The sequence below is a fragment of the Rhinolophus hipposideros genome, assembly GCF_964194185.1.
Source record: "Rhinolophus hipposideros genome assembly, chromosome: 10".
Lineage (NCBI taxonomy): Eukaryota > Metazoa > Chordata > Mammalia > Chiroptera > Rhinolophidae > Rhinolophus > Rhinolophus hipposideros.
In genome coordinates, this window is record NC_138056.1 from 85,630,428 (window position 1) to 85,644,911 (window position 14,484).

The window sequence follows — 14,484 nt, forward strand, 5'->3', positions numbered from 1 at the left end:
ACCGGCGAGTCTTTGATTCTCAAGTAAGGGTTGTTTGTTCGCGTTTGCTTGAAAACGAGAGAGGCTACAGACTTTGGAAATTTTACTATTTATTTTTATGGAACCCTGAAGAACAAAATCTTGATTCTCTGACTTCAGAAGGTGTTTTTTGTTTACTCCCGACAAATTATTTTATTTGAACCCTCTCAGAATAGATTGCTCTAAATTTAGAGTTCAGAAGGACCTAGGATATCGTAGAGGATCAGTCAATAGATATAGTATATTAGGCTTTCCTGGCGAATTTGTGCCGTAAGTGCCTTTGGTTCGTGTTCTTTTTTTGTATAGCTCTTAACATAATCCAGCTCAGCACCTATCTGAATAGGATGTTTATTAAGTTGCTGTTACAGTAGCAATTATGAAATGATTACAGCATAAAACGGGGAAAGGAACTGATATTTGTATAGCTTTTGCTTGAAAAAGTGAGAAATAAATGTTTTCATAGTGCTTGAAATGAAATAAAGAAATGGTGTCACATAATTCTGAAGAAGAAATGGGATGGTACCCTGCTTTAATCATAAATCAGCCTATTCTCCTGGAATCTTCATATATTTAATGAAAGCAAGAGCGGAACAACATTCTGCTTCAGTTTGGGGGAAAGTTTTTTAACTTTAAATTTTTCAACTCCTATTCCTTTACTGGACTTCAAAGCTGGTAGTTTTCACTATTAAGGTAATGTAAGGATACCAAATGGAATAGATGATACTGTTCCTTTTGAAAGAATCCCCAGTTATCCAAAGCAATGTGAAAATTATGTGAAACTCCACATACGTTTTTTCATCCAGTAGAAAGTAATTCTATCCATTATTGACTTCCAGACTGCCTTTAAGAAAATTTTTCAGTGAAAATAAAATATATACTCACCTGTTTTCTATTACCTGCTTTGTAAAATTTTTAGGTTTGTATATAAGTAAATCATATAACTGATAATTTTTTATTACTAAAGGTTATTTACATAAATGTTTAAGGCACAATAAAAAATAAATTACAATACAAAAGTTCTCTGTAGGAAGAAGACACTGAACAACAGGGCCATGTTAACCCTTGAGTATTTAGTCAAGACACAGCTACAAGTTTTGCTGGAAAGATTTTCCATGAGTTTTTAACTACTTCTTTATTACACTTACGGAACATTGTTCCAGCTATCTGTTTGAAGAAACATCAAGTTTTTATATTTTGAAAGGGTAAATTATGGAAAAAAATAGAAAATGTGAATTAAAAGTAATACAGACTTTAAGTCTAATTTTTAGTTTTAAAACTAGGTATTGAAATGTTACTTTTTTAGGCAGTATAATAGGCAAAATGAGACAGAATCAATGCATTTCAGAATCAAGGTTCATATATAAATTATGCCTTTTTTTAACTATTGGGAAAAAATATCAAAGTTCAGCATCTTTAAATACAGATAACCTATTTGAAAACTCCAGTTTGTTAAAAGAAGTAACATCTTCAATCCAGTCAGTGAAAACTGAAAATATCATGCTATAAAGATTTCTGAGAGGCCTAAAGTTTTAAATGTTTTCTATCTTTTGAATAAATGCTATTTTAGCTTAAGTTTAAGTTTGGAAAGACACTGGGAACACTTTTTAAAAAGTTCTTTTTTCATAGCCCACGTATAAAGTTTGCTTTATCTACTAGTAGAAGAGAAAAAAAGAGTACCAAATGGAATAGATGATACTGTTCCCTTTGAAAGAATCCCCAGTTATCTGAAAAAGTTGGTTTCATTCTGTTAATTTTGGTATTTCTTTGCCCCATACCAAATTCTCCCTCCCCCAAAACAAGCAAATGAATTAAAAAAAAAAAATTTTTTTAAATAATCTCTTCCAGTTCTCAGAGCTTTGTATAATACTGTACAAAATTATCATCATTTAGGGTTTATATTTTTTCACCAGCCCTAAATTTTTAAAGGCATAATATACTACTTCAGAGTCCTTCTATTTAACTGCTTAATGATTCCAGTGTACAAATAAATGAGCATAGACTTTGCCCTGTTTTTATAGATAATTGAATTGGGGAGAGAAACAGTAAGCTAAGCAGTCATTTACTGCTCAGAAAGACCTGCACTGTTGATTATTTTTCACAAGACAGAAAAAAGGTGGCAAGCAGTTCATCCAGAGATGGCATTTGTCAATCTATTAGCATTTATGTAAGCTTTTCTAGTTACTCTGTGATTTAAACTTGTACTATGGTAAACCTTGAATCAATTGACAAAAAAAGGAAAAAACTGTCATCTGGGATATCGAAAGAAATTCAATAAAACAAAATGTGTCCCATACTTAAGGAGTGCCATAAAAATCAAACTGTTCTTTAACAGTTTAAATTTAAGATTTTCTGTTAATCAAAAACAGCTGGGAGAATTAGCGCACCTTTAATTAAGAGTGTGAGAAGGAAAAAGTAAACACATTAACTTTAGTAGGGAGAATACTGCTCTAGAGAAACTAATATGTTAAACGAAATGTCATGATAGACAACTTGGCTTTTATCCCATTTGCTACCAATATATGTGTGTACAAGTCATAATCTACAAGGAGTATTTAAGGGCAAAAATGAACCTTCACAGTATACAAAAGCTAATGAGCATTTGAAAAATATTTGAATTCTAAAATTAAATAAAACCTTAATAATTGGGGCTGTGTCTGAGTCTGGTGGTATCTGCTCAAGAAGGGCCCTATGCTGGCTCCAGAGGGATGTTGCTTGTCTAGGTGGTTATGTATTGCAGAGCAGGTTGGAAGGCAGGTCACAACTGAAAAAGCCAAAGAAAATCTTCCATTAACTTCAATTTATCCTAGAGTTCTTGTTCTTGGAAATCTTCAGCTTCCTGCAATACAAAAGTTTAAATGGATAATGCATTTGGGAAGAGTGCAACAGGAGTACCTGGCATTATGAATTACGTACATATTGTTCTCCATTATGAAGGAAACTATTCTTAAACGTAGTTCTTCTCCCCCGAATTTAACTTTTAAAAGAAGTTTCTTGATTCTTATATAGTAGTTCTCAGAGTCAAATGTCCTTCATTCATAGCCTCTGCTTTGTGTAGACATTTGGATGATCCATAGCTTACTCACACATACATTCCTTCTCTCCCTCCTTTCTTCCTTCCCACTTCCCTTTTATTATAAACAAAATCAAACATACAGAAAGTAGAGAAGACAGGAATTCACCTATCACCTAATTTTAAAGCAATTTGCCTTATTTGATATATCTATATTTTTTGGCTAACGTTTTTAAAACAAATTACTGACATTTTACCCCTAAATACTCCAATATGCATTTTTAAAATAGGAACATTTTCCTGTATAACCACAATACTCTTATTATACCTAATAAAAATTAACAATAATTCCTTAATGTTATCCATATTCAAACTTTTCATACTCAAGACTTTCCTAATTATCCCCTGAAATCTTTTTTACAACCAATTTGTTGAAATTAGTATCCACCCAGTCAGGGATCACACATTGCACTTGATTGTGTTCATTAAATTTCTTTGAATGTAAAAGAGTCCCCATCTTTATTTTCCATGGTCCACATGTTGGAGAATCTGCTTGATTTTTATAAAGAAATAACCCTTGGTAAAATCTCTCTGATACCAAGTTTTTTTTTCTGGGTTTACAATAGAATCATTTCTCTCTATATTTTATAAATCCTTGAGGTCTTTCACTGGAGCTTCAGGCTATAAAAATGTGACTCTTTTTGCAAATACTAATAGTGGACCTACTTCAGAGATTAGAAATTGTGATCATATAAGAAAAATAAATCATGCTACCCTTTAAGCCTAATGTACTGCAGGGACTCAGCTCCCGCTCCCCGCACAAGAACTCAGGATATGGTGAGGCCAAAAAGGAACAACAATGGAGCCATAGATAGGGCAGTCATACCACTATATTTTCGATGGCAGCTGGTGGACACATAAAAGCAAACATCCACCAGTACCCCAACGAGGGGTCTTCCTGCACCCCCATCTCTCTGGGGCTGGGCGAGACACAGGAAGTAGGATCAACACAATCCGTAATCCGCCATCCATGCTTGCTAACCCCAGTTGCTAGCCGCAATCCACCTGCTAACCGCACTTGCTAGCCATAATCCTCAGTCCACTTCTCTGCCAACCAACCCACCAACCCCCTAGCGTAGCCACAGCAGTTATATTAGTGGCTACTGGCTCAGCAGTAACAACTGATGGCCACCCAGCCACAGCGGATGGCCATCTGATTACCGCTGACGGCCATCTACTACCCGAGCCAGCACCTTTCCACGTGAGGCCGAGAGCCTGGAAACTGCTCTCTGGGACTTTGTCCCCACACCTAATAAACCTGAAAACTGGAAAAACAAAACTACACACTACTAAAATTGGATTCATGGTCCCAATAACTAAATGAAAGGAGCTGCAATCAATTCCAAATAGTACAATAGTTCTACTATCAAAATGTCAGACATATGTATTGAGTCACTCTTTTAATGCCAAGATTGATTTACAATAAAACAAAACAAAAGCAGATATTAAGTCATTTAAAAATATTTATTTACATGTTGAAAGTTAGTATATTATTGTGGATGAGAAATATAACCCAAAAGCCTCAAATAATCTTAGAATTCTCTCAGCTTTAATGGTAGTAAGGTCTAGTTTCCTAGTACTTTGCACAAAACACACTCAAAGGGGAAGCCCTAACACTAATAGAAGACTTTTATCTCCCTGACCATGCTCCTCTAGTTTCATATAGGAAACACCTAACAATCATATACTCTTGGAGGTCCACATTAGAGATGAGTCAGACAAGAAAGCAAAGGAAAAAAATTAATCCATTTATGAACCTCACCATCTAAGAATGTTAGTCAGTATCGTCTAAATAAACAGCAACCTTTTTTTCTTGGTTGAGCCTTTCCTCTTCTTTTCTGTAACAAAGAAGCAGAAACCAGTGTCAGGTGAACAAGACAAGAAGCAAGGGAGGCAAATCTTTTACAAAGCTGCAAGTGAGGTATTTTCTCCCCATATTTTGGGAAGAATTACATGTAACTGGGAGTAGATACAAGCTTACAAAGAGGTATGTCACTAGTGCCATCTGACTAATAAGTCTCATGCCTTCACATGACCCTGAGTACCTGAACTTACACACTTTTAAGAATATTTTTAGAAGGGGGTAGTATAATTTGGGAACTCCAGGGGTTTAAAGTAGACACCTTAGTTTACCATTAGTGTCTTACCTCTAATTCTACTCCTTATTCAAAAAAGAAAAGGTTTTGTGTTGGCCTGGAAGTCATCTTTATTGATTATATTCTATTTAAACCAGAACCTCAGAGTCGGGTTCATTAGGCTCCTTAAAATCAATTCCATTTACTTCAGTAAATATTTCTTGAGGAAAAGAAACAAATGCTGCTGCAAACATCAAAAACCTGCAACTTGTGCACAAGAATGAACTTGGACTCCTACTTCATACCATACACAAATGTTTACTCGAAGTGAATCAAAGAGCTAAAGGTAAGAACGGAAACTATAAGAGTCTTAGAAGAAAACATAGGCATAAATCTTCATGAGCTTATTTCAGGCAAAGGTACCTTAGATATATCTGACACCAATAGCACAAGCAACAACAGCAGCAAAATAGGTCAGTTGGGCTTTATCCCCCAAAAAATTTTTTTTTAATTTAAAACTTTTGTGCTTCAGAGGACACTATCAAGAAAGTGAAAAGACAACCCACAGAATGGGAGAAAATAATTGCAAATCATATATCTAATAAGGCACTTTTAGATACTCCAAAATATATAGGAACTCAACAATAACAAAAACCCAGTTCTGAATAGGCAAAACATTTGAATAAATATATCCAAATAAAATATACAAATGACCGATAAACACATGGAAAGATGTTCAACATCATTAGTCATTAGGAAAATACAAATCAAAACCACAATGAGAAGCCACTTCCCACCCACTATACTATAATCAAAAGGACAGACAATAACAAGTGTTATCAATGATGTGGACAAATTGGAACCTCATATATTGCTGGTGGGGATGTAACATGGTGCAGCTGTTTTGTAAATTTCTCAAATGGTAAACACAGATTTACCATGTATGCCAGCAATTTCAATCCTAGATATGTACCAAGAATTGAAATCATATGTCTACACAAAAACTTGTACATGAATGTTCATAGCAGCATTAGTCATAAAAGCCAAAAAGTGGGGAAAACCTAAGTGTCCATCAATTGGATGGATAAACAATATATATTATATAAACAATATATATTATATAAACAATATGTATATTATATATATACATTATATAGTATTATAATATAATATATATATTGTTTATCCATGTGTATATATACATATACACCAGGGGTGCCAAAATGTGTACAAGTGAACACTTTGGTCAACGTTGCTCAAGCAGTAGTTTGCTTTAATCAGAAGTGTCTGGACGCTGATGGGAACCACTGTGAGCACCTCTTGTAATTGCAGAAGTCAAGCGTGACTTGTATTCATCTTTTGTGATTGGTATATGCTGAGTATTACAATTTTAATAGTTTTTCTTTCTTAAAATGTGTATACGTTTTTTGGCATACTCTGAACACACACACACACACACACACACACACACGAATACTATGCGGCCATAAAAAAGAATGAGGTACTATTACATGATGCAACATGGATGAACTTTTAAAACATTATATAAAGTCAAAGAAGCCAGACAAAAAGGCCACATATTGTATGATTTCATTCATATGAAATGTCTAAAATAGGCAAATCTGTAGAGACAGAAAGCAGATTAATAGTTGTGAGGGGCAGGTAGGAGGGGAAAATAGGGAGTGATAGCTAAAGGGTATGGAGTTTCTTTGGGGGGGGTGATGAAAATGTTCTGGAATTAGTGGTGAATATTAAATATTAAAAGGATGAATTTTACAGTATATAAATTTTATCCCAATAAAAAATATTTGTTAAGCACCTTATGTCAGCACAGCTGACTTTCCTAGGTGCTGATTCATAGTGCCCCTGCTGACCCAGTGGTTTTAGAAATGTATGTTTTACATTAAAGTAAGGACTATCCTAAAAAAGTTATACATAGCAGATTTAATAATATCAAATCCTCCATGATAAAGAAGGCTATAATGGAATCTGCAAAATTGACAAACCTTTTGTAAAATTACTAATTCACACCCTAATTTATCCATTTTGTGAATTTGAATTCTTCTATATAAGATTTATTCAAAGGGAAGAATATCTGTTCAACTCTTATTTAGCCTCGTTGAAAAAATACCAAGCATCACAACAAAGGAGTATTAGATTTTCCCAGAACTGCCCAGCCTTACGATTTTATCTCCACCACTTTATGAGCTCTTTCAGCCCATCGCTTTTTCCGGAAATGCTGAAAGAGGACCACAGCAATTACTATTAGGACCATCAGTGCACAGGCAGAGCCAATGGCCAGGGCCAGGAAGTAGATCTCAGAGAAGCGTACTATAAGGAGAAAAAAAGATCAAGTTAGGATTCTATAAAAGAGGAGAACTATGATGAAATGTACAGATATAATAGAGGTGTATTTTCATCATTAAATGGAATCCTCCTTTTTCCTACCATATTACCTTGTAAGCTACTAGCAGTAGGAAAGCCATACAGACTACTTTAGTGGTTGAGACTAAGGTCCTAGGAGTAGCAGCAACAGTATTACCTGAGAACTTTGAAATGCAAATGTCAGGCCCCACCCCAGACCTACTGAATTACAGGTGGGGCCTAGTTTTAACAGGTCCTCCAGGTGATTCTCATGCATGCTAAAATTGTGAGAACCACTTGGGCCTGTTGAGTAAGGTTATAGCTGATGTAATGAAATCCAGGGCCCAAATTATTTCTCCCTAATTCCCTTTCACCTTTGCCATTCAGTCAGTTATTTATTCAAGTTTATTAAGGACCTACCATGTTCCAGGTACTGATGGAAACAAAAAGCCAAAACAAAGACATTACCTTTGAGGAACTCACACCCACGGGGAAGATGGGCAACTAAATTGGTAACCACAGCCATGTATTAACAATGGGAGTACATTCTGAGAAATGCACTGTTAGGTGATTTGGTCATTATGCAAACATTATAGAGTGCACTTACACAAACCTACTACGCAAACCTACTATAGCCTGCTACACCCCTAGGCTTATTGGCACTGCATGTTACTCTACTGAATAGTGCAGGCAATTGTAACACATGGTGAGTATTTGTGTATTTAAACATATCTAAACATAGAAAAGTTACAGTAAAAAATATGGTATAAAAGATTTAAAATGGTAGACCTGTATAGGGCACGTACCAGGAATGGAGCTTATAGGACAGAAAGTTGCTCTGGGAGAGTCAGCGAGTGAGTGGTGACTGAATGTGAAGACCTAGGACATGACTGCACACTGCTGTGGGCTTCATGAACACTGTACACTTCGGCTGCACTAAATTTATTTTTTTATTTACTTGTTTTTTATGAAAGTTGTTTTGTTTTTAATTTTTTTTTTTGGCTGGGGGAACAGTTTGTGTTTTCCAGGACCCATCAGCTCCAAGTCAAGTCGTTTTTTTTGCAATCTAGTCGTGGAGGACGCAGCTCACTGGCCCATACGGGAATCGAACTGACAACCTTGGTGTTGTGAGCACTGCACTCTAACCAACTGAGCCAACTGGCCACCCTACACTAAATTTATTTTAAAGTATTTTTCTTCAGTAATAAATTAACCTCAGCTTGCTGTAATTTTGTAGCTTTATAAACTTTTTAATTTTTTGAACTTTTCAAGTCTTTTGTAATAACACTTAGCTTAAAAGACACATTGTACAGCTGCACAAAAATATTTTCTTTATACCCTTATTCTGTATGCTTTTTTAACTTAATTTTTTAAAAACCGTTTTGTTAAAAACTAAGACACAAACGCACAGGGTCAGGGTCATCAGTCCTCCACCTCCACATCTTGTCCCACCGGAAGGTCTTCAGGGAGAATGACTCGCATGGAGCTGTCATCTGTAACAATGCCTTCTTCTGGAATACTTCCTAAAGGACCGGCGTGAAGGACCTGCATGAGACTCTTTTTTTTTTTATTGAGGAATATTTGGGAACTATGCGCCTCTCCAGGGCCCATCAGCTCCAAGTTGCCGTCCCCCAATCTAGCTGTGGAGGGTGCAGCTCAGCTCCAAGGCCAGTCACCCTTTTCAATCTTTAGTTGCAGGGGGCACAGCCCACCATCCCATGTGGGAATTGAACCGGCAACCTTGTTGAGAGCTCACTCTCTAACCAACTGAGCCATCTGGCTGCCCCTCCGGAGGCTCAGCCAGCCACTCATTGTCTTCAATCAAGTTGTTGAGGGCACAGCTCACTGGCCCATGTGGGAATCGAACCAGAAACCCTGTTATTCAGAGCTCGCGCTCTAACCGACTGAGCCATCCGACAGCCCCTGACGCTCTTCTTGAGGAGATGTCACTCTTTTCAGAAATATGTCTGTCGTGGTTTGCTTGGTTTGTTTGGTTGTTTTTTGTTTTCCTCATCATAGATTTGTTTGTAAGCAGATAATGTACCATGAACATTCCTCTCTACCGTGTTCCCCCGAAAATCAGACCTAGCTGGACCATCAACTTGAATGCATCTTTTGGAGCAAAAAGTAATATAAGACTCGGTCTTATTTTAATATAATATAAGACCAGGTCTTATACAATATAAAATAAGACCAGGTCTTACGTAACATAAGACAGGGTATAATATAATATAGTATAATACAATATAATTAATGTAATATAATATAATATACCAGGTCTTATATAAGACCAGGTCTTATATTAATTTTTGCTCCAAAAGACGCATTAGAGCTGATGGTCCAGCTAGGTCTGATTTTTGAGGAAACACAGTGTTAGTGAAAACCTTTCAGTGTTGGGGTCCATGTTTTCAAACTTTTTAAGGAGATTATTCTGGTCCACAAAAGCTTCTGCCAAACCCTTCACAGTAAATTTTCTTGGGGGTTCATATTCTTCTCCTGCAGTTTCCTTTATTCTTGCCTCTTCTTCAGCTATGCGTTCCTGTTCCATTTCTAACAACACATCAGTCAAATCCTCAGGAACTCAGAACTCCTCAATGTCACCCTCACCCATACCCAGGTTAAAGTTTGCCATTTCACCCACAACCTTGTTTTTTTACAGCCTTTCCGTTATGATGTGATGATGGCTGTGATGTCGTTAGGCGACAGGAATTTTTCAGTTCTATTATCATCTAACGAGGCCAACATCGCATATGTGGTCCATCATTATCTGAAACATCGCTGTGTGGCACAATACCATATAGTCTAATGGGTAAAAGATACAAGAGGAAACCCAGAAAAAAGTGTTCATAAACCAGGCTAGAGTCTATGAAGCTTAGGTCGCCTGTCTTTTAGCTTGATTTCTGATTTAAACATCAACAAACCCTCAGAACCAGAAAAGACATTAGAGAATGTCTAGCTTAGGAGCTCCCATGAAGGAAGATAGAAGAGAAGGCCACAAGCCCGTAAAATCCATGTCATATTGTGTGTGTGTACATTTTTTGTGGGAAGCAGGGCCATGGCTTTCACTAGATTCTCAAAGAGCAGAAACCCCAGTATGTTTAAGAACCATGTGTTCTTGTCTAATCTGCTCGTTTTGCAGATAAAGAAATTGAGGTCCAAAGACATTACAGTATTTCTTTCAATATTCAGATTACTTCTGCAAGGTCACACAGCACTCTTATTGATAGGGCCTTGAAGGCCGGTAATAAAAATGAAAGGAGGAAACCATACCACTTTACAGACTTATCCATTTTGGGTAGTAATATTGTGTATTGGTTAAGAGCACACACCAGAGAAAGCTAGGTTAAAATACCAGCTCCACCATTTACTTACTAGCTGTGTGATTTGGGGTAATTAACTTCTTTTAGCATCAGTTTCCTCAATGTATAAAATAGAGAACAATATCTATTTCTTGAGCTCCTATAAAAAATAAAATCATTCATGTAAGTTGTTCCATGCTATGCCTGCACAAAATAAACACTCAATATATGGTAGCTATTATAATTTTCAGTGCAATTCAGTATTTGGGGAATTTTTACATTTATTATCTCATTTTATCCTCACCATAATCCTTGTTATATTATTCTCACTTTACTGGTGGGGGAAAAAAGGATTTATTTACCCAAATTTACAACTGAAGTTTTATGGTCTTTGCTTTCTGTTACCTGGCACAGTTTTCCAGATTGTCCTTTACAGGACTGCAGGCGATATAATAACACTCGTTTGGAGCACAATTCTGGAGCCGAAGATGCTTGGGTTTGCGTTCTAAATGACTCCATTTATCAGCTACATGACTTTGGACAAGTGACCTAAGCTCTACGAGCCTCAGTTTCCTCATTCGTAAAATGGGAGAGGCACTAAGAGCCCAAAACACTGATGCGATATTCAAAGATTTGCGAAGCCCCTAACAACAAAGGATAGCTACCATTTTGGTATCTGCCTCCTCCGGGGGTCGCGAGGGTGAAGTAAGACCGTAGTAATGTCAAGCACTTTGGACAGTACTTGACGCACAGAGTAGGCACTCAGTAAGTATCGTAAATAAATGAGTGAATGAACAGACCTATTGTCAGCCTTTTATCAGAGACTTGCTTCCTCTCTCTTTCACAATCTCAATGCCATTTTTGTAACAGATTCCCTGGGTCCCCTAGCTTTACTTTGTTTCTTTCCACAGCCAAACAAAGCCTTTCTCTTATTACCCCAGGACTCTTCACTCTCTTTCTGTAGTTTCCATATCCAAAGGGTTAGTCCTCCTCTGTACTCTTTCAGCCATCACAAAAGATTGCCGCTCTCTTTTCTACAAGCTCTCATGCTTCCCAAAACCATTTTCCCGGCATAACCTACCAGTCTGCACAACGCTGAGCCGGATCTCCCCTATCAGTCCGTCAACATCAGGCGGGTTCTTCACCTGGCAGGTATATGTCCCATTGTCATCAAACTGCAGCTTCCAGAGGATGATGGAGACGTCATACCGCTCAGGGTTCCCGTCCCAGACCACCCGGTCCTTGAAACGCCCACTCATGGGTTTGAAGGGATCTACGTGGTAGTAGAATACCTAGAGAGGAGAAATGGCAAAAGGTCTTATACAAGGCCTGGGCAAGGTGGCTGAGATGGTGGGAGCAGAAGAGAAGCACTAGCAAGCCTCACGGCTCCATCTGCGGCTCTTGCAAGAACCTCTTGCTTCCTTTCTACCCACCTCTCAGTTCTGTCAGTCTCTGTCCCAAGAATTGTTTCCCAGCTTTACCCTGTGCTTGTTGTTAAGAAAAATACAGGGAGGACGAGGCGAAATAGACCTGCTTATTTTCCTAACCAAAGTCCCCCAGAAAATGAAAATAATCTCCTTACAAACTGCTCATGCCCCCCATCTCGGGGACGGAAATTCCAGGTCACTGTTAAAGCATCACCCACAGGGGCAAAGCTGGAGAAAGTGCATTTTAACCGAACATCTGTCCCGTTCACAGCCTCCAGCACTCGGGCGGTGTAAATTTCCACAGCTGCTATCGGCCAAAGAGCTGCAACAAAGAAAAGGAAGAAGAAGGGTTAACGGGCTACGTGTAAAGAGAACTCCTGCTGACACTACCAAAATAAATGTCTGAAGAGGACATAAAACAGAGCTGAAAGGCCCCGGCTCTCACACTCACTTCACCCAGCGTCTGCATCCACCTCCCCACATGCAGCCTTGAGCCTCCCACCTCACGTACCAAGCACAAATAGCACACAGCGGGCCTTCCTAGTGCTCTCACTGTCTCCAAAGCGTGATACCCTAGCCTCATGGTACCCACTTCAAAACTGGTATAAGAAACTACAAACATCAGCAAAAGAAATCGAGAGCAGAAACAAAAAATCAAAACTAATCATAGCACGAATTAGACATGTATTCAAATTAAGCATTATGTATTGTAGGTATAGTGGGTCCCCTAGCAGGGAAGTTTTCCAGAAAGGGTCCTTGTTATGTGGATTTTATACTATTCCTGGTCTGCAGAAATTGAATTAACCAACCCCAAACAGCTTATGCTGTCCTGCACCCCTGAAACCTTATACCACGTGGCATTTTTTTCCCCGTGATATTTACATTTAGAATGCTCATGTTGGAGCAGTTTCAAAACCATGGTATGTCTCTCCCCTTAACAATCTCGGTTTTCCCAGTGCTGCCAAGAGTCCCAGACAGGACTAACACACAGAGATCCAAGTGCCAAGTCCTGCCTGCCCTGGGAGATTGAGAGTAGCCACACACAAAAATGGTTTGTAACCTGAGATTTGAAAGCCCTTTCTGTGCCCAAATCACTGGCAGCCAAAACACACCTAAACCTGTTTGTCCAAAAGCGGTTCCCCAAAACAACCCATCAACTTTGGTTTCAGTAAAGTCAAAACTATAGCGAACTGCAACGGCGGCTCAGGCTCAAAAACAAACGAGAAAAAAAACCTCTTGCGACTTCCTAGGCAATTAGCTAACTTTATAGGGCAGACAATGAGAGAGGAAATGCTGAGTGAAGCCCACCAGCTCTTACCTGTGAGCTGTATGCCAAGGAGAAGGACAGCACGCGTAGAGCTCTTGCCATACATGAGGGAAACCCAGCCCTGGCCCCAGAGACCAGACCGGGCAGACTGAGGGCTCCAACACCCTGCCAAGGCCACTCCTGAGGAGCAAGCACCCGCGTTTTACCAGAGAGAGGAGTCAGTACCTCACCTATGGGAATCTGAGCGCCAGAGCCTGTGACTCATCTCTGCTCGGCTGGTGCACTTTGCTGGAATGAAAGGTGAGGCCTCAGCTCCCGACACCCTCCTTTCTTCCTTTCCTCCCTCCCGCCCTCTGCACTATGAACAGGTCTGCACAAAGTCCCAAACTCTGCAGTCCTCTCTTTACTTTTCAGTTAATCTGGGCTCTGGCCTCTGGATGGCCTCAGAAACAGCCAGAGGAGGTGGTGCCAGTGCGAAATGTCCCAGGCTACTTTGAGTTTGGCCCACACACACTGTCTTTTAAAACAGGCTTTTAGGCTTGCTGGGAAGTGAATGTTGAAAGTCACTTGCAGGGCTTCCATTTTCAAAGCTACTCCCTAAGGCTACATTAGCCAGGACCAGATTCACAACTCCAAACAATCAGAATTGTTTAGCACCCTCTGTGGATAAAAAAGTCCTACAGTTTATATCTCAATTTTCAGCCCCAGGATTTCTGCACCTTTTCTAGCTTGAAGTTTTCCCTGAGACCCATCTAAAATAAACTGACCAAAATAAATCTTAATGTTTAATGATCCTTTACCTTTGAAGGATTTATAGAAGAATCAGGATATCATCCCTGCTCATTTACACTACCATCTCCATACAGTTTGGAAAGTGCTTTCCTACTTGTTATTTCATCTCCACAATACTCCCATGAAGTATTCCCATTTTACCAGTAAAGACATTAAGAACCCAGAGAAGGCA

At 38.6% G+C, this 14,484-nt stretch overlaps 2 protein-coding genes across 3 annotated transcripts in view; one reads left to right on the plus strand and one right to left on the minus strand.

The window, feature by feature from the left end:
- Nucleotides 1–75: 75 nt before the first annotated feature.
- Nucleotides 76–13,954, minus strand: MPZL2 (myelin protein zero like 2). Of its 2 annotated transcripts, XM_081063828.1 has the most exons (6): nt 13,572–13,954; nt 12,409–12,575; nt 11,908–12,118; nt 7,347–7,494; nt 4,851–4,926; nt 76–2,854 (listed from the first exon to the last, which is right to left on the minus strand). In XM_081063828.1, the coding sequence occupies exons 1-5, from the start codon at nt 13,624–13,626 to the stop codon at nt 4,863–4,865; spliced, it is 645 nt and encodes a 214-aa protein (XP_080919954.1). In that variant the 5' UTR covers nt 13,627–13,954; the 3' UTR covers nt 76–2,854; nt 4,851–4,862. The 2 variants fall into 2 exon arrangements, with proteins under 2 accessions (XP_080919954.1, XP_080919955.1); XM_081063829.1 differs by lacking the exon at nt 76–2,854 and having other exon boundaries at nt 4,478–4,926; nt 13,572–13,941.
- The window catches only part of CD3E (CD3 epsilon subunit of T-cell receptor complex), a 53,656-nt gene continuing 52,741 nt past the window's right edge, over nt 13,570–14,484 (plus strand). Inside the window, exon 1 of the mRNA XM_081063830.1 lies at nt 13,570–13,820. The gene's annotated coding sequence lies outside the window, so the exon portion shown is untranslated. The remainder of the gene's footprint in view (nt 13,821–14,484) is intronic.

What these genes read in the sequence shown, in the direction of transcription:
- MPZL2 (XM_081063828.1), bottom strand. Translation starts at nt 13,626, where the DNA reads ATGTATGGCAAGAGCTCTACGCGTGCTGTCCTTCTCCTTGGCATACAG. An exon ending in CCTTGGCATACAGCTCACAG is followed by an intron (nt 12,576 to 13,571) that starts GTAAGAGCTGGT and finishes TCTTTGTTGCAG; the next exon opens with CTCTTTGGCCGATAGCAGCT. An exon ending in AAAGTGGTGGAGATAAAATC is followed by an intron (nt 4,927 to 7,346) that starts GTAAGGCTGGGC and finishes TCTTTGTTACAG; the next exon opens with AAAAGAAGAGGAAAGGCTCA.